The 23,575-nt window shown below is 44.6% G+C and overlaps 1 protein-coding gene across 4 annotated transcripts in view; it reads left to right on the forward strand.

Annotated features, from left to right (window-relative positions):
* Positions 1-23,575, forward strand: part of CLSTN1 (calsyntenin 1) — an 88,400-nt gene that overhangs the window by 14,047 nt on the left and 50,778 nt on the right. For all 4 annotated transcript variants that reach the window (XM_066606589.1, XM_066606591.1, XM_066606590.1 and 1 more), the window contains exon 2: positions 15,871-15,993. In XM_066606589.1, the coding sequence (XP_066462686.1) occupies positions 15,871-15,993 (123 nt within the window). The remainder of the gene's footprint in view (positions 1-15,870; positions 15,994-23,575) is intronic.

Below are 23,575 nucleotides of genomic sequence, written 5' to 3' on the forward strand. Positions count from 1 at the left end.
TGGGTTTTCCAATTTTAGGTCAAGAAAACGTATTTATTGTCTTATGAAGAGTGCTAAAACGTAACACTGTATGGAGCGTTGCAATATCTCTGGTCGCCGTCGGTCAATTTTCTTTTCTATCGAGAGCAATAGGTTACATTCACAGCACAGCGGGGGCGAGTCAGACCTGCTGTTTTCTGTGCCTTTTAAAACAAATGTGTCATCAGAAATGACCCATTGCATAAATCAAGTTTTGATTTTAAACAATCTTTAAGAATTTTCTAAAAATTTTCTACGTCACAATATATATTTGAAAATTCTAAAAGTCCTGCTGTTTTTACACGGAGTACAAAGCTTAATAATACGATAATAGGCTGCGTGACGCTTGTGGGATGTCAGCTCGCTGGGATCGCCATCTTTCTGTATAGCATGGTTGGTCCATGAAGTAACTGCACTCCCACACAGAGGGTTTGTTTTCAAATCTGGCTTCAACCTGCTTTATTGTGCTTTATCACACAGCAAAAGCCCCTTCAACACTACAGTGCAATATGGAAACCTAAAGTCCTAGGTCTGTCTGGTCACTGACTGACCTTCAAGCTTTTCCTAGCTGACAAAGGTACAGGTCTACCACTTTCCCCCTCAAAACCTCCGTAGGGGTTTGTTACCATCTTCCCCTGTGTACCTGGCTCCTTAAAGCTAGTGCTGTCTCTTCTTCTGGAGACAAAACTGAGAGGCTCACCCTTCTCGTTAAGAGCAATCTCGGCACACAGGCAAGTACGATATCGGTCTGCAGCATTGCAGTTACTAGTGGCTGCAGCTGATACGTACTAAAGCTCAAGAGTAACCTTAAAGGGTTTATCCAACTTCCAGCTGTCTTTGCTGCAGGAAGCAGTCAGCTCCATGCAAAGCACAGTGGCCTGTATTGGTACTGCAGACTTGAGTGCTGCTAAACTGAATCTAACTCAGCCTCCACTACCAACCCGGGTCACCGCACAATGTACGAAGCTGTCTACTGCCTGCAGCAAAACAGCTGGAAGTGGAACAATCCCTTTAAGTAGTTATCTCATTGTAGTCCTGCCTGTGATGATGAATAATATATGTGTTTATATAGATAACACAGGATCCACCATTCACAATAGGTGATGATCACAGCTTACCTTCTCCCCCCCTTTTTGCACACTGACTTCTACACAGGTCAAAGTTCATGCCTGCAACACTCTCTTTTAGAAGTCAATGAGTCCCCTCCTGTCCATTGTGTCTATGGCCCATGTGATTGTTCTAAAGCATATCTCTAAGTGCTGTCAATGGAAGCTCAGGCAAGACGGCCGCCCCCATATTCAGGCTGAGAAAAAAGAATAAAAAATGTACACTCAGAAAATAAAAGCAGAAGAATGGAAAATGTTTAACTATATGGTTCTAATTCGTAAAAATACAGGTGATAAATTCCCTTTAAGTTTCAGAAACTGGTTTTCCATTCACATTATTTTCTTGTCTGGGAAAAAAAAACTCTGCTGGAGGCAAAGAACACAAAGAAACGTCCCATTATGTGTAGAGCGAGGAGTGGAGCGTGCCGGCCGCCTGTAATGACGGCATGTACAATATTGCCTAATGAAACGTTCATTACATGGCGAGTATTTCCACTATTGTCTGGGATCCAGGTGCCAGGCCATTAACTAATGTGTCTATGGCTTTATTCCTGGTCTATTCAACACTGTTATTATTTTGGCACTCCTATGATTAAAGCTATTTTATTCACAATGTCTGACTGTATAATGGATGCAGAAACCCGATAATCAGAAACCTTCATTGTTAAAACTATTACTGGAATCTCAACTACATGCGTAGTCTGTTCTATGGAGGGGCACAATTCGCTCCGCTGGTTCCTTACGAGTATGACTGTTTCGCTGGTTGCGGCTGTTATTTTGGAAATCCTTTTTCCTATACTCAGTAAAATGTGTTTTAGTTTCTGACGTGCCTTGATAGACTAAGGCCGCCTGCACATGGCAGAGCCGGATTCCGCGTCTGCGCGAACCTGTCTCTTTTCCTCTTCATCTGTGCTGCGGATGGTCGCGGCGAGACGCTGTCAGACGTGCACAGTACAGATTTTTATTTATTTATTTTTTTAATTTCTTCATTTTTCCCGTGCTGTCACTGGGCAATGATGCGGCATCTGCGACCTGTCCGCAATGTTAATTGCAGAAGAGCCGCGAGTCAAACAGCTTTCGTTGACTTCAATGGAGGCTGTCTAAGCGGAATCTGCGCAAAAATAGAGCATGCTGCAATTTTTCAGCATATTATGGATGATATTTATTCCGGATGCTCGCCAAGGATTCCGCTGACAATATCAGTTTGTGTGCAGACAGCCTTAATGGAGCAGATTTGCTACTAAAATTTCACTCGTTTCTGTCGCAAATTGTGCCAGAAAACTTTTTGCATGGTTTGCATAACTTTTGTCTGTGTTTATAGACTCTTTCTGTCACTTTTTTATGACTAGTATTGCAAAGGGACATAGCCTAAATGCAATGTTGTGTGCCAAAAATTGGTGCAGTCTAAGGGCTTATTTAGATGACCGTATATCGGCTCGGTTTTCACGCCGAGCCGATATACGGTGTCCTTGTCTGCAGGGGGGGGGGGGAGGATGGAAGAGCCAGGAGCAGGCACTGAGCTCCCGCCCCCTCTCCGCCCCTTGCCACTATTTGCAATAGGAGGGGGTGAGACGGGGGCGGAGCTAAGTCCCGCTGCTTAGCTTCGCCCCTGTCCCGACCCTCCCATTGCAAATAGTGGCAAGGGGCGGGAGCTCAGTTCCTGCTCCTGGCTCTTCCATCCTCCCACCTGCAGACAAGGACACCATATATCGGCTCGGCGTGAAAACCGAGCCGATATACGGTTGTCTAAATAAGCCCTTAGGTTGTATTTACATTGCATGTGGCTGGTTTCGATTTTTGCCTCCCCTAGGAAATAATGGGAAATATTGCCCAAAAATGGGATGTGTTGCAACCTTTCTATCTTGCAGTATCGCTGCAAGAGAATAGTCGCTAATGTAAATAGACCTAGTACAAATAATGGGTTCTATTTCAATGCACAAAACTCACACTGTAAAATCACTTGTGTAAATAGAGCCTAAAGACACGCCACATTTATCATTCACCAGAATCACAACCGTGGGCATGAGGCCTAACACATTTTTTTGCCCGCTGTACGCCGTAAATATGAAATCCACAAAAACAAATGACAATTTCTTTTTTTCCCCCCAAATCCCCTAAAAAATAAAAATTAATAAGTCATACAATATATTTTATGTACCCAAAAATGATGATATTGAATAATACAATTTGTTCCGCAAGAAGCAAGCTGTCATTTGACTATATTGGCGAAAAAATGGAAAATGTTATCGCTCCTGAAATACGACCATAAAAAAAAACACCGAAAAATTAGCTGGTCATTAAGGTGCAAACTGGCTTGGTGAATAAGGAGTTAAAGTGCGTGCTGTATTATGGCTCTGTGTAACTGGAATGCTGTAAGGAGTACTATATAACTCTACAGCGGGGTCCCCCATAGTCAAGTATAAGACAGTGTGATGTTACTGTGACTTATAAAAGCATACCCGCAGTGATGAGAAAAGGGGAACACTGGTCCCCCATTCTTGGGATCATTGCGGGTCTCAGCCTTTAGATTCCCACTAATCAGACTTTTTTCACCTTTTCTATGGATGAGCGATTACAGTTAATTCTGTGACCTCCCCTTTAAGGCCTCATGCCCACGACCAGGTCTGATTCTGCCTGCGAAATATCGCAGCAGAATCAGACCTGGCGCTCCCCGGAGACCCCATACTCACCTCAACGGATCCGTCCGCGCGCTTCTTGGCCGGTGAGCCGCCGCGCATTCACAGTACAGTTCATGACGCGTCGGCGCTGGGCTGTAACGTGGATTCTCGTGGTACTATTGCGGTGCTTACTACAGAAGTATCGCGTGACGGACGGCTTCCATTGACTTTTTTTCCCCCCGCACAGAATAGAAAATCGCAGTTGATTTCTGCTCGTGGGCAGGTGAGACTCGTTTAACACAGCATTTCTATGGACGGACATTGATGCGGATGTCGCGACAGGTGTCTGACCGCGAATTCCGCAGCGATAATCAGTCCGTGGGCATTCGACCTTAGCCTTTTAGACATTTTTCTTTATATTGTCAAGACTTCATCTTTGATGCAGCCAATATTATGCAGTTAAAGGGGTTGTCCCGCGATAGCAAGTGGGGTTATACACTTCTGTATGGCCATATTAATGCACTTTGTAATGTACATCGTGCATTAATTATGAGCCATACAGAAGTTATTCACTTACCTGCTCCGTTGCTGGCGTCCCCGTCGCCATGGTGCCGTCTAACTTCAGCGTCTAATCGCCCGATTAGACGCGCTTGCGCAGATGGGTCTTTTCCCTTCGGCGTGGCTCGGCAGCAGCGGCATTCTGGCTCCGCCCCCTTGTACGCGTCATCGCGTAGCTCCGCCCCGTCACATGTACCGATTCCAGCCAATCAGGGCGATTAGACGCTGAAGTTAGACTGCACCATGGCAACGGGGACTCCAGCAACGGAGCAGGTAAGTGAATAACTTCTGTATGGCTCATATTTAATGCACGATGTATATTACAAAGTGCATTAATATGGCCATACAGAAGTGCATAACCCCACTTGCTGCCGCGGGACAACCCCTTTAAGGAGTCTGGTGGTCTATAGTGTACTACTACGGTATTGTGTGCACCCCCTCCTCCCGGTCCATGTGTACTGCTGCTTACTGCAGTGGAGGAGTCATGTTCACTTACTGCAGTCTCCAGGCTGCTGCATAATTCATGAACCTCTGGCAGACACATTATTTGATTTGTGTTTGCTTATTATATTCCTCCATTTACTTGCACACTCTATAAATAACACAAGCATAGGCTTCATGATTCTTCTCGTAGGATTACAGCAGTGTTACAACCCAAATAACCCAAATTTATAGCTGACAATTATTGGTGCTCAGAGCCTTTCATGTGTCCTGAGCTCCAGGTATTCCTCCGTGCAGCGGTTACTGTAAACTTCCTGTAGTGCGGATACATATCAGCTTTTACTGTGTATCCATGCATATCAGTCACAAACCTATAACATTGCTGGCGCTATATAAATTATAGAGAAAAATTGCTGCGTCTTTTTGCAATTGTCTCCTGTTGTCTTACGGCTAGAAGTCATACCTCCGAGCAAATTGTCCAGCAGCTCTTTGGTAAACAAGGCATTTTACAAGATGCCACACTTCTGCTGTTGCAAAATGTTCCCTTTGCTTCCTTTATTTAATAACTAGTAGAACATTGCTCCCCGCAGATTTCATTTTCAGGTACTAAACAATATGATGCGCTGCAAAAGCAAATCTTACTTTCAGGCAGAACCTGCTTATAGCCATTTTTTGCAAAATGTTAAAATGTTAATTCACCGCTTCTGTAAAATTTACCTAAATGCTAAACCCCTATAGGCAGCGCCTGATTCAAAGTTCTCAAGCTGCTTCATGGATGGATCGCATAACCCAATCTTATAACATGGGTGGATCATGTACCCCAATCTTACAGCATGGGTGAATCACGTCTTACAGCATAATTCCAGTCATGCATTAAAATGCATGAAAGAATGTACCAAGTTCCCACTCGCCATCCAGCTCACACTGACAGGGCTTTGGGAAGCTGAGATATGGGGAGCTGTTTGCTGTGGTTTTAGTTGTGTCGCAGTACTGACATGAATCGAGGTACTGCATAGTAGATAGTAATCTGTGCGTTTCTTTTTATTGAGAAACAAAATAGTCACTCCGTGGGGGATCAAAACGCGTTTAAAGGGGATTTCCAGGGAAATTCTAGTGATTCTGTATCTTCAGGATAGGTCATCAATGGTTAATGGGTGAGAGTCAATGCTACTACACACAGAATGGAAGCTGCTCTTCCAACCCCTGGATAGTGGTCGTTGCTTGTAACTGCAGGTTCAGCCCCCATTGATTTTAATGAGAGCTGCACCTGCAGTTATGAGCAGTGACCACTATACAGCTCTTGGAGCAGTAACTTCCACTCCGTACCCATGTGTGTAGTGGCGTTGACAGGCGGTACCCAATAATGTCATCAGCCAAGGTCCCGAGCAACAGACTCCAGCCAATCAACTATTCATGACTAGAGATGAGCGAGCATTGCCCTTAGCGAGTACCTGGCCGCTCGGGAGAAAAGATTCGGCTGCCAGCGGCGGGCGGGGAGAGCGGGGAGGAACAGAGGGGAGATCTCTCTCCCCCCCCCCCCCCCCCCGCTCCCCCCTGCTCATGGCCGCAACTCACCTGTCACCCGCGCCGGCAGCCGAACCTTTTCTTCCGAGCAAGCAATTGTCCTTAGCGAGTATGCTTTCTCATCTCTATTCATGACCTATCATGAGAATACATCAATCTTATTTCCTTAGAAAACCCCTTTAAACCCCATGGATCCACTGTTCTGTAAGTTACATAGGTTATTTCTATTGGGGTTTATTCACACGTTGTGGTCATGTAGCCATTTTTACAGCAGGTTGTTGTAAGTCACAGAAAAAATGAAGCCCAAAACCGACATTTCTGCGGCAAGTGAATAAGTCCTTAGGATAGACACTATCCTACCAAAAGGAATTGCTACCTGGGCAAGAATGAAAAGTAGTATTTATTTCCATATGCTAATGGACACAATTGGTCAGGGTCTCATTGAAATCAACCTATACAGTGGTCAAAACAACAGCTTTCGCCCCGACTTTGGTGTATTTGCGACACTGTCAGTTGATAGGCTGGGGTCTGCCGCTCAGGACCACGAACAATCGACTATTGATGACCTGGGTGTTATTGTATCTTGTCACCACCAGAAGTAGGGGTGGTGACAAGATGTAGGCTGCTTGACAGTCCGGTGACACCTCAATTAGCTGATTGGCTGCTCATTGTTGCTGGAACCTGTAGCTTACTATGGGTCTGCATGATTGCACCGCTGTAACTGTGTACCGGGAGCCCTGGGATCTTTGATGCAGTCGGCGCCGGCCACTGCGAGCATCGTCCCTGCTGTCACAATGCACAACAGGGACAATGCTTGCGGTGGCCGTCGGCGGGAAGGGAGCTATGAGTGGCCACACCGGCAGAGAGCATGTAAGGCATAAGACAGAGACACGGGGGCGCAGGCTGCACGACGGAGCTGTGAGGCGCAAGTATTTTCAGTGTCAGTGGAGGTCTGAGGGAGCAGATTGGCATGGGAGATGCAGAGCCGGCGGCCGGGACAAAGCCTCGCCGGTGTCCTCCCGTGCCTCTGCCGCCACTCCCAGGCTTGCCATGGTGTCTTTCTGCCATGTCAGAACGGCACTGTCCGGTCTCCTCCATCGCCTCTGGCTCTGCCTGCGCCGCCGCTCCCTGCCTCGCCACTGTTCTCCTGGCCTGTCTGAATTTAGCTTTTTCTTGGCTGGGGGGCGTTACTAAATTGTTTGACAGCTAGTACCTTGTCACCACCCCTAACTTCCGGTGGTGACAAGGTACAATAATACCCATGACCTGTTCTGAGGATATATCATCATTGATATTTTCTCCAGAAAGCCTTTTTAACTGTTGGCGCAACACACTCAGGCAAAAGGCGTTCCCCCGGCCTCCTCCACACCCAAGTATGTCTGTTTGATTTGAACATAAAGTAGCTTGATGCGTCACTCTATAGAACATCCTTCCATTGCTCAACTGTCCAATGACTGTGTTCTTTGCAACATTGTAGACAGACCAATGTATCTTCCTGGGGAGAACGTGCCAGACATTTAAAGGATGAATGGAGGGAATACCAGCTGAAATATATCAGATGTTAGTAGAAAGTATGCCACAGGATGGTATCCAATGTCATCAGGGCCAGAGGAGCCCCACTAAGTATTAACATATGGAAATAAATACTACTTTTGATTCTTGCCCAGGTGTCAGATTACTTTTGGTAGGACAGTGTATGTATGTGATAGAAGTCATGGAGGAGTAAAGACCAAAATGTTGGTCAGGGAAAATTGCAGGAATCCTGTATCTTGGATAGCACTGTGATAGTATATTCCCAACTCCAATCCAGTAATGACATCTATCGATTTTTTTAAATTACATTTTCATAGAGGCATCTAAATTCATTTTACTTTACTCTTTCCAATAAACCTTGTAGCCGAGTCTATTGCCTGTAAAAGGGATTGACAAAGGTGAGGCAAATTTCCATCATTAAGCAGCTTATCAATTCATAGGAATCGGGCAAATCACTGAGGTGTGAGGCGCTTTGTTCTCAATTCCTCCTCCGTGAATTGATAGCATTGTTTGGAGGAGACGGGTAAACTTGGTGTAGAAAACAAAGATGTCTTTAACTCTGCTGCTTGATCTTCAGGCTCCATTGCCATTAGAGGTTGTCTTTAACCAGCTTAATGTTTTTTCTCTTTCAGTCATTTCATTTTATGTCCTACTGTTTTCTAGCCTAAATTGCACATCAGTTTTGACCTTAAAGACTTCCATAGTTCTGTTGCTTTCCCCATTGCGGCTTTCCGAGGCTTAATTGAAATAAATCTCTTTTATACTCAAAAGCAGCAAATTAATTTTTATGTATCACTTTTTTAAAAACCATTTTCGTGTTTTGAAACAAAGGAAAGTCGTCACATCCTTTTAGATGATTTTCCTTTGTGAGTAACCAATATTATTAATAGGGTTGAAAAGGTAAATAAAAGCCTCTCACTGCTGTAGATTGGGGTCTCCCTTACGTCACTATCATGGAAAGGTCTATTCTCAATAGCTGTTACCTTAAAGGGGTTGTCCCGCGAAACAAAGTTGGGGTATACACTTCTGTATGGCCATATTAATGCACTTTGTAATGTACATTGTGCATTAATTATGAGCCATACAGAAGTTATTCACTTACCTGTTCTGTTGCTAGCGTCCTCGTCTCCATGGTGCCGTCTAATTTTCAGCGTCTAATCGCCCGATTAGACGCGCTTGCGCAGTCCGGTCTTCTTCGTGTTGAATGGGGCTGCTCGTGCTGGAGAGCTGCTCCTCGTAGCTCCGCCCCGTCACGTGTGCCGATTCCAGCCAATCAGGAGGCTGGAATCGGCAATGGACCGCACAGAAGACCTGCGGTCCATCGAGGGTGAAGATCCCGCGGCCATCTTCGCAAGGTAAGTAAGAAGTCACCGGAGCGCGGGGATTCGGGTAAGTACTATACGGTTTTTTTTTTTCAACACATGCATCGGGTTTGTCTCGCGTCGAACGGGGGGGCTATTGAAAAAAAAACAAAAAAACGTTTCGGCGCGGGACAACCCCTTTAATAAATATCTTAAAGCTACTATCCTTTCAGAAAACGTTTGCTCATCTAATAGCCTGTGTATGTCTCATCAATTTTGTAATGTACCTTAAAGGGGTTGTCCCGCGAAAGCAAGTGGGGTTATACACTTCTGTATGGCCATATTAATGCACTTTGTAATGTACATCGTGCATTAATTATGAGCCATACAGAAGTTATTCACTTACCTGTTCCGTTGCTAGCGTCCTCGTCTCCATGGTGCCGTCTAATTTCAGCGTCTAATCGCCCGATTAGACGCGCTTGCGCAGTCCGGTCTTCTCCCTGGTGAATGGGGCCGGTCGTGCCAGAGAGCTGGTCCTCGTAGCTCCGCCCCGTCACGTGTGCCGATTCCAGCCAATCAGGAGGCTGGAATCGGCAATGGACCGCACAGAGCCCACGGTGCACCATGGGAGAAGACCCGCGGTGCATCGTGGGTGAAGATCCCGGCGGCCATCTTGGTAAGGTAAGTAAGAAGTCGCCGCAGCGCGGGGATTCGGGTAAGTACTAAACGTTTTGTTTTTTTAACCCATGCATTGGGTTTGTCTCGCGCCGAACGGGGGGCCTATTGAATAAAAAAAAACAACCTTTCGGCGCGGGACAACCCCTTTAATTCAAAATTTCGTATTTTGTGTGCCTGCAAAGCCCGAGCGTACAGGTTTATGTAGCCTCTGGAGTCTTCTAGTATTTGTCCTTTAGCTTCAGCCTTAACAATACCCCTTTTTTTTTGTTACCCTGCTGCTCCAGAGATGGGCGCTTTGTGCGGTGGTCATGTCGCTCCAAAAGAGAATCAAAGTCGTTTCTACACGAATAGCAAACAGTGTGGAAGGAGCCGCCGTCGCGTTCGCCATGCCGAGGAAACACAATTTCTGTTTGTGTAAATGTTTGATGGAAGACTGAAGGCGGGCGCTTGATGGGTGAGAGGCGGTAATGGGCACCCGTGTTTATCGCAGTACAAGGCTTCAGAGGGTCTAATTATAGGAGTTAAACTGAAGTTATAATCAACAACACAAAAGCTAATACTGTATAAAATTACAAGTTTCTCGTATGAGGAGAACGATATGTATTCTACGGAGACGTGGGATTAACGTTTCTGCAAATATTTAGTATATCATAAGTGCTGAGGCTGTAAATTCTATTGTATGATGGATGCGACGATAAGCGAGATCTAGAGGCTCACGCATTAGTCTAGTCATAACAAACTGTGCGGATGTGTCAGGAAATCTGTCATTAGAAACAAGCGTCTTGCGTATTTTGAATATTTCCGCGCATGGGGGAAAAACTCCATCATGATCAGAGGTTTTCGGTAATGCACAATTTTTGGAACGTCTTGATAATTTTCCATGATGATGCGTTATAGGAGATAAGGATCTGACCCCACAATATGTTGAGTTAGGAGAGAAGTGGGGACCGTAGGGGTCATGGGATATCTCATCATGTACAGTGAAGAGCCACCTTGGTAGAGATAACCACCTAGTGGTGCGTTAGATTTCCTTTTAGCTTACAAAACTGCAGGAAATTGTCGGGGCATAGTGGGTGTTGAAATTGTTTGGCAGGTATACTGGCCCAGGTGGACAGGATAGCGTTTTAAGCTAGGTTCACACAGGGCGGATTTGCCGCGGAATTTCGCTGCGGTACATCTGCCTGTGGCCACTAATCACGGGATTGGCCAGCCATGTGGACGAGACTTGTTAAAAATCTTGTCCACACGGGGCGAACAATCCGTTGCGGCAAAGCTGGCATTAACTGACACTGCGTTGCGGATTCCTGGGACGCAGCATGTCCATTTTTTTTCCCCGTTGCAGCCTCGCTTCTCTCTATGGGAGAGCTGGTCGCAACGGAAAAGCATGTGGCAAAGTATTTTGGCCAAAATCCAACTAACACCTCGCATTTATTATATATTATTCACATGCAGTGCGGCTTTTAAATGCCGGGGAAGCCCAGGGTGGCAGTACCAATGTGGTTCACTTTTTGGGGTGCAGGGCAGCCCGCCGAACTATTATGTCGTCATTAATAGGCTGCTAGTCTGCATGCTGCACCACATGTATCAGAAGGTCTGCAACTTTGTATCTACTCTGTGTGGGAGTATACACCAAGCAGCCACCCCCTTCTATATTAGGAGGCTGTGTGAGTGGCTGTCTCATCGTTGTCCTACACAGGTGTAACTGGCGCCCTCATTTGGTAGTTTGGCAGCCTGCATGTTGGGGGGGTGCATATATTTGCCCTCCTGTATCAGTAAGTATATGGCCATCTTCAGTGATTGGTGGTTTTAATTAATAAAACATTTTTTGGGGCGATTTATAGTCTATTTTAAATATACAGCCAGAAAGATGTTCTGTAAATCTGGCGCCTTGCGAGTGGTACAGCTGACATACTGAAGCTGGCATATACTGCAATCCCAACATATATACCATATAAGAGCTAATGCAATTTATGTAGGATGTAATGGAATATACTCTGAGTGACATTAGATGTAACTGATGTATTTACTCATACCACAGCCATTAAACCCTTGTGAATCAGCCAACTGGGTTCAGAGGTTTGTGTACTGAATAAGGTAGGAGACTTACAGGGAAAGGGGATTTCTTTGCATCGCAGAAACGTATTGTAAGGTTTGTCTCGCACAACCAGATTTGAATTGCGGATTCCAGGATTGGCGGTAAAACGCAGGCATTGAGGCATGTATTTTCTATTTTACCTTCACACTCGTGCATAGGAATTGCGTGTTTCGCGAGCAGAAGAAAAATTGCAGCATGCTTTATTTTACCGCAAATTTTGCGTCGACAGCCTCCATTGATGTCAATTGAATAATCCGACCCGCAACCTTACGCAATTAACATTGCGTATGAGCTGTGGGTACCCGCATCATCACTAAGCAACAAGATCCAAATACTACGATTATGTAGATCTATGATTTGCTTATAATAGGGACTAAACTGTGTGGAAAAAGTGATACTAGATTCCACTGTATGACATCCAGAAGACCTCAAATTACGTGAAAACCGAGCCGATATACGTTCGTGGGAATGCAGCCTTACTGAGCTTGGCTCATCGCTTCTATCTCACAGGGTATTTTTTTCTTTCTTGGAGCCAACCCCTTCAATGACATAAATCTCTGGGCAGCATCAAATGGGTTTGAGTTCTCTGTAGATCTATTTCTTCCTGAAAATTGATGGTGGGCCATGATCCGGCATCAGTAATGTGATCTTCCCCCATCTATTAATTGCATACCAGAAGATAATTTTAATTTCCTCTTTAAGAATAGGACTGGAAATCTGGCAATACCCAGCTTCTTGGTAGAAGAAAATAATCAGAAAGGTGAACCAATCAGTGGTAAATCGCTTCTTATTTAGGGCTGTTTGTACCCTGCAGTTTTCCAACATCTGCTTAACAATAGCGAATTCTTTTATGTCCAGAGGAGGAATGTTCACCCTGTCTTACACCGTAGTTCTCATCAGGATTATTTGAAGTTTAGCAATAAACCAATGCGTCAGAGATGCAGCGTATATAGGCCGGTCGTGAAAATGATATACGCCCGCGTGAATCCAGCCTTAGACAGATCGAGAGTCGTCTAAATGACTGCACAAGTGCTGATGTCACCGCTAAAGTCACCGGTCCTTGTGCAGAGCATGTAGACAGGTAGAGATCGCCGCTGGATCCAGTGATGGTTTTTATGCTGACTGAAAGTCACGATAATGAGAAGTGAACGAATAGTAAACTATTTTCTTTGCATTTAAACGGGATGATAATCTCTTATTTCCGTTCATTTGAACAAATTTTGAGTGATAATCATCCTGTGTAAATGGCCCTTTTGTTGTCCGGTGTAATAAAAAAGTGAAAGCCTCTTTATATGGTGGCTTGCATTTGCGTGGGGCTGGGGATGCAGTAGACAGGTCACCCGGTTATCACATAATAGGTCTGATTGCAGCAATTGTACAAATGTAGAAACACTGATAATCTTATTATTGCAGATAAAGGCTTCAGTTTAATTAGCTTTGGGATTGCAGTTGCTCTAGACTTGCGCTATAGAAGGGTTTACTAATCTCTGTATTGCTTGTTAATTAGCATCTATGTACTTATGCAAACTACTACATTCTAAGTACCCTGATAAACTGAGGTTACTATTGTATGCTTCTAATGTTTAGCTTAGATTTCCTGTGTACTTTTTGTGATTTATTTGCATTCATATCCATTGTCTGTGCATAGAAAGTTGTTGATACGCAGCAGCGGCAGGTATTCTAAAGCCCCAATTCTCGCTTAAATTTGCTCGAACTATGTATTTTGAGCGATAATTGTTGCATGTAAATCTATCATCATTTAATTTTAAGTGGAACAATTTTTAGTTGAGCTGAAAATCCATTGTTCAGCCGAAGAGCTGATAGCAGGGACCTCATGCTGTGTTTCTCCAGGGGAGCGCTGGTAAAATTGTATTCAGCTGCAGTCCTGTGGCAGAACAAAAGAGCTGTATGCAGAGAATAGACCACTTGCTGTTTTCTGCATGCAGCGCACAGAGGCTCATTTACATGCAAATGAAGCTAATAAGCTACTAATGGGCATTAGTGCCCATTAGCAGCTTATGCAGAATGATTGCTCAAACTGTCAATCATCCTATCTTTTGAACTAATTTTGAGCGATCATCTTCGTGTGTAAATGAGGTTTAACGGCGATGTTCATAAAAGCTACTATATTGGTAGTAGTGTGCGAAACCTCATATTTCCCGTACAGAACCTCTACCACCTCTTGCCTAGAGCCCAGTGATGCTACAAATGATCCCCAGACACCCTCCTTCCATACTTGTAACCCTGCTTACCCATCCAGTTAGCAGAGTGTTTTAATTTCTCACAGTTTTCAAGATCTCTGTTTGCTTTTAGTGACTGGAAACCTTGTTTTCATTGACAAGGCTGTTAGTGCACCTTGAACAAACCTTGCTCCTCTTCTTGGAGGGAATAGATGTGAAGTCCTTTAAAGGGGTAGCCCCGTAATTGACATTTTATCCTTTCTTCACAGGATAAGGGGTGTAAATGCCTGATAGCTGGTGGTTTCAATGCAGGGGCAGCCGAGTACCGCTCTCAGCAGTTTCAGCAGCTTTCTCTGGCTCTCAGTGAGAGGGAGATTGGTGCTAGTAAGTTGTAGGACCTGCAAGCTGTGGGTGGAGCTACAGTGCAGGCTGGTAAACGGCTCTGTGCATGCTGGGAGTTGGAGGAAACAGTTTGTTGCTGTGTTTACTGAAGTGATGCATGTAAGCACAGCAACAGATTGGCGGCTGCATGGGACAAGGAAGAGGGTCCAAAGTGGCAGATAAATGGTCCAGGTAGTCTCTTGGCTGTAACTCTTAGCATCTTCAAAATTTCCATTTTGTAACTGGAAAACTGTTTTAATCAGCAGATACTGAGGAGACTAGTTCTCCATTAAGGCTCCGTTCACATGGCAGTATTCTTGTCCGCATCTTGCTGCAGTATTTGAAAGCCGACACCAGGATTAGAACCTTAGAAAGTCAAAAACTATAATGAAAAGATTTACACAGCTTCTGTGTTTTTGCTCCATTCCTGATCTTGGTTTACCAATACTGATGCAAAGTACTGTCCAAAATACTGCCGACTAAATGAGGCCTTAGGGATAATTCCCATGGATGGATTTCTGCCGCGTTTCACATGGCGGAAATCCGCGGCGTTATCCCGCAGCTATTAGGTACTATTGAACCCGATCGCTTTCTGCCTTTCAATGTAAACCGTCGTCACGCGATAATTCCGCTGTGAGCACAGCGGAAGTATCGCGTGATTACGCATCACCGCCAGCTCGTCATGCGCTGCACTGTGCTCGCCAGATGGGACTCGTACGGCGGATCTGGGGAGGTTAGTATGGGGTTCTTTGGGGGGCGCCGTGTCGGACTCTGCTGGCGGAGTTAGACACAGCCGTAGGCAGGAGGCCTTCTTTTACGCTGCTGAATTCCGCGGTAGAATTCCGCAGCGTAAATATTGCAAGGCAAAAAGCTATTAGGCACCATTAAAGCTAATAGCTGCAGAATGATGCTGTGGATTTCCGCCGCGAGAGACGGGGCAGAAATCGGTCCATGGGCATAAGGCCTTTGAGTTCAATTGTATTACTTTCTGCTTTGCAAAAACGGATCCTTCTTTTGTACAATAGAAAATAATACCAATAATTCAAATACGGATGTAATATGCATGCATCTGCATTTAACCACACACCATAGAACACTATGGACTTATTATAGTTGTAAAACGGATGTAAATAGATTATTACATGTTCATTACCTCCATATCACTGTCCATAAAGCATGGAAAAAATTAAACACGGACTTGAAATATACTCCTTTGAAACAGTCTTAAAGGGGTTGTCCATTTGTAAACTATTGATGGTCCATCCTCAGAATAGGATAATTTTTGCAGTTTGTATATTTTTAGGGGCTTATGTGTGTAGGGGTTTTTTTTCTTTGTTTTATTGTGTTTTTCACTTTTTGTAATGCAGTAAATATAAAATGCATTTTCCTTGCTGTTTTCTCATTGAGCTTTTTCCCTCTGTTTTCTCTTTGCTGTAGTTAATAAACACAAGCCATGGATTGAAACTACGTACCACGGAATAGTAACAGAAAACGACAATGCAGTTTTGCTGGACCCTCCTCTCATAGCACTAGACAAAGATGCTCCTCTACGTTACGCAGGTACGAGCTCCGGCTCATTTTATATTTCCCACAATGCAACTTTCCCCCAGCTGTACGGGAAGTTGTACTTGGTTTTGCATTCAGTTAACCATTTCCATTAATGTACTGTTGGCTCAATTCACAACAAGTCTTGTTCTTTAATTGCCACAGTTACCAGTTTGCTCTGATTTCTGACGTGCTTTGCTGTTACATAATGTGTTGGGGGATGTGTGGGACACGACGCTGTGTACCACGGGGAAAAGTCAGAATGTCTGATTCAGAACTCTGCTAACTGGCTCTGATGGACTTTGGCGTTTGGCCTGGCGCAGCGTCCGCACACATCAGCTCTTTGGCTGCTGTGCCCCTTTCGTGTAGAGCTTTCTGCTTCGTTGGTTTCCTAGCCCCTGGGCTTGTGAGGCCTCCCTGCCAGACAGCACCACGCAGCTGAGTGGTGAAGCACTTCCTCGATTGTTCCACTCCGTTTGTTAGCAAATTGTTCATATAATCTTATTTGGACTCTCTCCTTATTCCTACAAGGACTGTGGGAACGGCCTGTCATTTCTGCATGTTTGTGTTACATTGTAGCGTTATTGACAAGTCTCTGTTAATCCTATTAATGTGCCCGGATTATCACCGTGTGACCTCCTTTAGGTGCATCATGGGGAAAAATAGATCAAACTTCTAAAAGATCCTCATTTATGGTTGTGTGTAATATATTAAACCATTACATTGTATAGTTCAAGAATTAACATATTACTGTAGAACTGAGGAGCCTGTTTAGGTAGCCATATAGATTATATAAATGTTTCAATTCACTAATGGCAAGCGTAGTTCTTAAAAAGCAATATTGCTCACAGTAGCGATCACAGTCCTGGACACCAGTGTCCAGTAGCCATGGCAAGCCATCGGCCCTTCACGATGTAATTGTGGAGGGCCGATGACGTCACAGAGCAAGCACGCTCCCTCTGTGAACGCTTTACATGCCGTGATCTATATTGATCGCGGCATGGAAGGGGTGAACAGCGAGGTGCGGTGTTCTCACTGTCAGTCACAGTTGACTCCCACTTCAGGAGGGCGTGGGCTCACTTCTGAACCTGTGCCATCCACAGGACTCAAATTTATGTTCTGTTGCGGTTACTACCCAGCCAGGACATAAACCTACATACTGTCGCACTATGGGGTTAACGGGATTCTGTCATCAGGTTCATGCTGCCCAAAATACACGCTGCATGAATTCAAGATGCTCATTGCTGCAGTCTGTGTTATTCTGAAACATTGCAGTGTTTCAGAATAAACACTTTGAAGTATGATTATACCCTCCAGAGGCTCCATTGAAAATGAATGGACCTGCACATGTGTGACCACCGCTCTATTCCATCTCCTAACTGCAGGGGGTACAGCGAGCCCGCAGTGAGGGGCATAGCATTCTCAGCATCTGTGGGGGTCTTAGCAGTGAGACCCCCACTGATCAGACTTCTATCCTTTTATGGGATATTCCCTTTAGCGGATTCTTATATTACCAGCTAGTCAGGACACATCCTATCCTCTGGTAGTGAACATGTTAATCAGATATTGTCTAAAAGAAACAAACGTTTAGATTCTCTAGATGAACAATTTATTGAGGGTGGATAGCATGCTGCGGCTCGCCGTCACTACAGGAGGGGCATACGAAGCTCTTCAGCAATCCTCGGATGCCCAGTATGAATTTCTGCTCCATAGAAATGTGTGACGCCGGCAGAGACCGCATTCCCAAAGAGTTGAATCAGCAGGCCCTTTCATGTCACCCTAGTAAACAATATGGCCTTGTTCTGTCCCTCCCCCCTGGAGAACAAATAGACCAGGCTTTGTCCAGCCTTCTCCAGTAGGTGTTTTTGTGGAGTGTAAATTGCGAGAAGCCCATTAACTACGGCTGAAATGTTTCTATGCCGGATCCAGTTGCACAGACATGTTAATCTGCTTAGCAGTCTCTTCTCACATTGGACACGTCTCTGCATACATCTCCTGTCAGCGGATCAGGCTACTGTGTGGGAATGGAGGGCAGATTGTCAGCGATGGGGCTCTTGCTGTGCTGTTGGATGCTTGCGTCGTATACACCGTTGTTGTTCACCTCTTTGTCTAAAACTTGTTTCGTTTTAGTTATTTGTGTAGCACCAACAGACATCGGAGCAACGTATGCGGAGAGTAGTCACTGATATCCGTCCCTGTCCTCACTAGCAATCCCGGACTCAGCCATTAGGATTAGTTCATCCAAGGTCTAGTCACTTGTGGTTGTATTCGTGATCTGTACTCTCTGGGCTTAAACACATGGGCACGTGTGCTAATGTGCTCGCCGCTACGAACGCATTAGCGCATGAACTGTGTTTTTCTTTGTTGTTTTTACCATTCATACTCTGCGCTGTTGCGCATAGGTTTTGAAAAAAAAAAGCAGGAAGATCAGGCAGGACATATCTTTCTTGCATGTAGAAAAACTGCGTGCGAGAAAGGACAAGTACTGTCTTTTTTCGCGCGTAGTGTTAATGCGCAATAATCCTAAAACTGAAAATAAAACCATTGAAATCAGTGGTTTCTTTTCAGCCGGTTCTGCGGCCGTGATTTTCACGGCTGCAAAATCGGGCAGAAACAAGCTCATCCGTTTAAGCTCTCATATTGTACTTGATGACTAATTCAAAGCCTTACATGTACACGAGCTAGAATCTCGCGCGAGTTTTTTGCATTGCGAGACGCACGAAAACGTACTCCATTATGCATATGAGCGTTTTGTTTTTGCCTTCACAGCATGTTCTATTTTTCGGTGTTCCCTCAGATTACCTCGCCCATTGTTTTCAATGGGACCTTTAAAGACCTTGCATGGCACTTGTGAAAATCAATGGGAAACACTTGCAGCTATGGCCCCACTCACTCCAACAGTGTTGCTCTTTTCCCCTCTACTCCTTCCCACTCCCCCATACAGGTTCTTATGGGGGGACGGTGGGGAAAAGAAAGACGTAGTTGGAGTCAGCAGGAACGTGGCTGCAAAACCATGCAGCGCATGAGGACATGATGGGTCCTCTTGAAGTATTTGTCTGCAGTGTGAATGGAGTCTGGAGTAGCTAGAAGTAACACAGTAGCACAGTTAGTTAGAGAACATACAATTTCCATGCAGAAATTGCCGAATATGGTAGATTTTCATGGTGTTACTAATTCATGTTTGGTGGGCCATCAATGAACCATTACGGCAGGGTTTCTGTCCCCACAATCCACGCTGCTACACTGACCAGAGGCGTCTGTTGAGGAATGAGGTTTGATGCAGTGTCTGCAGTACGCTGGGTGTCGCAGCCTGGAATTCTGGAAATATTTATGATATGAGGATGTCCTATAATAGTCGTCCACTGACACAATGAGCTATTATGTTGTGGCTCTGCAGTCTTTGATCACGACCTATACAGAGCTTTAGCTTTCTTTTTCATTTTCTGTTGGCCAGATTTGTACACTGTGTTCCCTTTTGTGTGCTGGATCATTTATTCAGTCTCTTTCCTGCTGCATTGTGTCCTCCAGCTCCTAGCGAGTTGATTTGTGTAGCCTATAGGGTGCATTCGTATATAATGTTTTTGCAGCGGCTTTGCGGAAATTGCAGCAGAACCAGGTGCTGGTATTTCATTCCTTGGATATTTAATCAGTTCATGTCTATTCTACAGCTAAATAAATGCAGCTGAATTCCCATAAACAGGTGGCGGGACCAGAGACTATGTATTTTGGGGCCGGGCAGCACCATTAAATAAAGCTGCTAGCAATATTGAATTACTATCGCATAGAATATTTTGGGCACCCCTCACTCTGTCACACCCATTCCTGCAATTCTAGTTATCTCCAACCCAGTCCCCAGTATTAAGCTGCTGCATAAACGTACATGTTAAGGCTGAATTTATACAGTCTTTGCTATGGGTGAGTTAACAACTAGAGATGAGCGAACGTACTCGGTAAGGGCGATTTCGCAATCGAGCACCGCGATTTTCGAGTACTTCACTACTCGGGTGAAAAGTACTCGGGTGCGCTGTGGGTGAGCAGGGGGTTGCAGCGGGGAGTGGGGGGGAGAGGGAGAGAGTGAGGGCTCCCCCCTGTTCCCCGCTGCTACCCCCCACTCCCCTCTGCAACCCCTGGCCCCACAGCGCACCCGAGTACTTTTCACCCGAGTAGTGAAGTACTCGAAAATCACGGTGCTCGATTGCGAAATCGCCCTTACCGAGTACGTTCGACATCTCGATTAACAAGCCCATCGCACTCATGTACACGCGAGTGCAAAGTGATTTTAAAAGAAAAATCCTGTTGAAAAAACATTGCATGTTTAGTGATGCAATGCTATTTTCTTGCAAATCTCATCACACTCGCAGTCAAAATTACATTTTTACCAGCACAAGGATTTTGGACCGCTATCGCACTTGAACCTATTATTTGCAATTGGTCTATTTATATTGCTGTTGTTCTCACGCAGTCATGCAGTGAAATAGAAACATTGTAGGCTGTCAAATTTTTTTCTGTTATTCCACATTTCTATGGGCAAGGTAAAAAAAATCTATTTTACTATCAAAATAACATGCAATTTTCACGTACGGGAAAAGCAGGTTCTTGCAAAATGCATCGCACGTAAAAAATCATGGGTTTGCAAGTGCAATATTGGAGTTTCTCAGACCGATATTGCACTGCCTCGTATAAATGCACCCTGAGGCAGGATTCAGACGAACGTATATCGGCTGGGTTTTCACGCCCAGCCGATATACGTCGTCTCTCTCTGCAGGGGGGGAGCCTGGAAGAGCCAGGAGCAGTGCTCTGAGCTCCCGCCCCCTCTCTGCGATTGTCAATGGAAATTTCTAATGTGAAAAACACAAGTTTGTGCTTCGCAATTTTTGTGCGATGCATTTTTAACATCAGAAAGTCCCATTGATAATCGCGTTAAAAAAAAAAGCAGCGATATCGCAGGGTTAAAAAAGCACAAGTGGGTGTTCATCCTATGGCTTGCTTCACATGGGCGAGCACGGTGTGGGGCCGAGAATACCGCCCCCATTTCGTGCTCCCTACCATGTGAAGTGATGCAAGGCGTTTTTCATCGGTAAACGGCTTTGCATCACTTCGGTGATGAAGGAATTGCAGCGTTTCTCCAATTGCTTTCAACGTGGCTGCGATGCGATATCACGCAGCCACATGCTGCGATTTATTTCCCACATAGTTTCACGTCATGGTGCCATGCGGGAAAACATCATTCATGTGTATGACCCCATTCAAAAGCATGGGTTCATATTTGTGTGAGATTTGTACATCTCAAAACTATCTCTAACTATTTTCTCGCCTGTGTGAAGCCAGCCTAAGGGCTCGTTCACGCGGGCGCAAATACCCTCTGTATTATGGAGTGTATGGAACCAACTGATTTCAGTAAGTACTTTCACACTTGCATATTTTCACACGATTTTAAGTCGCATGAAAAATTATCCAGCATGTCCTATTTGGTGCGTATTACGCACCAAAATAGCGCATGGAAGTAAAAAGGTTAGGTCAGATATACAGTGAATACACATGGAAACATGCATATTCACTGTATATTTGCGCATCAGCACTATGGGCCCTTCTGCTTTTATTTTTTTCTTTTGCTTGCGTAAATAGGCTGCATATTTATGTGCAGAAAAAAACCCGCAGAAGGGCCTAAATATGCAGAAAATAGGCGTTTTTCAGTCTGTGAATACGCTACGTATTCATGGCCCAAAATACGCTTACGCCAAAGAGAATGAGCCCAAAGAGTGAGCGATTAGCCCTGGAGAGTTGTGGGATTTTTCATTAATAACCTGTGGTCTTTTGATGTTTCTATTAGTGACGTTTAAAAATGCCAACACTTTAGAACCGGTTGGACGAGACGTTGTGGGAAACGGGGTTTGCAGACAAAGAAACACTGATGTCATATTGGGGTCATTACATAGAATTACTGTTATGGGTTCAACGAAATTCAGCAGAAGTCTTGCAGTGAGCTTATATGTTTTTTTTTCCCCTCTTATGGATTTCACCAGTTTCCCCTGAAGCTTATAGGTAATTTAGTTTTAACATTTCTAAAAGGAATGAAAGACGACCTCCTTGAAGTGAACGAGGAAAGGACTTTGAGAACTTGCTGGCAGTGGAAGGGAACCCGTGGCTGGAATTTCAATGAGGCTACATTATTGCCTGCCTTACTGCAGACTGGAGCATGTGATGTGAGAATCAAAGACTCCCGTATTCCGCCAGGGACCCGGCGCCTCATTCCTTTACATTATTATGCTCTTTGTTGGTGTTGTGAGCAGCGAGTAAAAACTCAGCATCGGGAATAAACTCAATACTTTATAAACGGCGCAAGTTTTAATGCTTTGCTCTATTTCGAAGTTTATATCCCCCTTTGCCCCTTTGGCTAAGCAATTCAGGTGTCTTTATTTCCACAGTATCTTTGTTCAGTTTTGCATGTTTTTGTAAAGATTTATTAAATATTTCACAATAGTGAGCAATCATTGTACACTGTAGAAGATGCTTGACTGTGTTGAGATAGGAAAGTTGCATCTGTATAAGTGATTTACAGGTGTAGCAAACTTTACAGGGGTTTCCAGGAAAATACTATTGATGAACTAACTTCAAGATAAGTCATCAATTGTTGATCTGTCGGGGTCCGCTCATAGAATTGTAGAGTTTAAAGGGACCTCCATCGGGTCCAGCCCTCGGTGCAATGCAGGATTCACTAAATCATCACAGACAGGTGACTGTCATGCCCCTGTTTGAAGACTTCCATTGAAGGAGAAAATCCCTCCACCCCCACCTGTGGCAACCTGTTCCTCTCATTGATCACCCTCACTGTCAGAAAGTTTTTTTCTAATATCTAATCTGTGTCTCCTCCCTTTCAGTTTCATCATATTGCTTCTAGTCTTTCCTTGTGCAAATGAGAATAGGGCTGATCCCTCTGCACTGTGACAGCCTTTCAGATATTTGTAGACAGCTATTATGTCTCCTCTCAGCCTTTTTTTTTTTGCAAGCTAAACACTCCCAGATCCTTTAACCCTTCCTCATAGGACATGGTTTGCAGACCACTTACCATCTTGGCAAATCTTCTCTAAACTTTCCCCAATTTGTCGATGTTTTTTTTAAATTGGGATGCCCAGAACTGGACACAGTATTCCAGATGAGGTCTGACCAACGAAGAGTAAAGGGGGATAATTACCTTATGTGATTTAGACTCTATGGTTCTCGTAATACATCGCAGAATTGTGTTTGCCTTTTTTGCTGCTGCATCACACTGGTGACTCATGTTCAGTCTGGGATCTATTAATATACCTTAGTCTTTTTCACATGTGCTGCTGCTTAGCCCAATTCCTCCCATTCTGTATGTGCTTTTTTTCATTTTTCTTGCCCGGATGTAGGACTTTAAAATTTTCCTTGTTAAATACCATTCTGTTAGTCGCCGCCCACTGTTTAAGTTTGGACAGATCTTTTTGAATCCCTCTCTTCCCTAGTGTTAACTATCCCTCCTAGCTTTCTGTCATCAGCAAATTTGATCAGTTTCCCCTCAATTCCTCCTTCCAGATCATTTATAAAAGTGTTGAACAACTCTGTGCCCAGGACAGAG

Source organism: Eleutherodactylus coqui, chromosome 6 (assembly GCF_035609145.1).
Source record: "Eleutherodactylus coqui strain aEleCoq1 chromosome 6, aEleCoq1.hap1, whole genome shotgun sequence".
Lineage (NCBI taxonomy): Eukaryota > Metazoa > Chordata > Amphibia > Anura > Eleutherodactylidae > Eleutherodactylus > Eleutherodactylus coqui.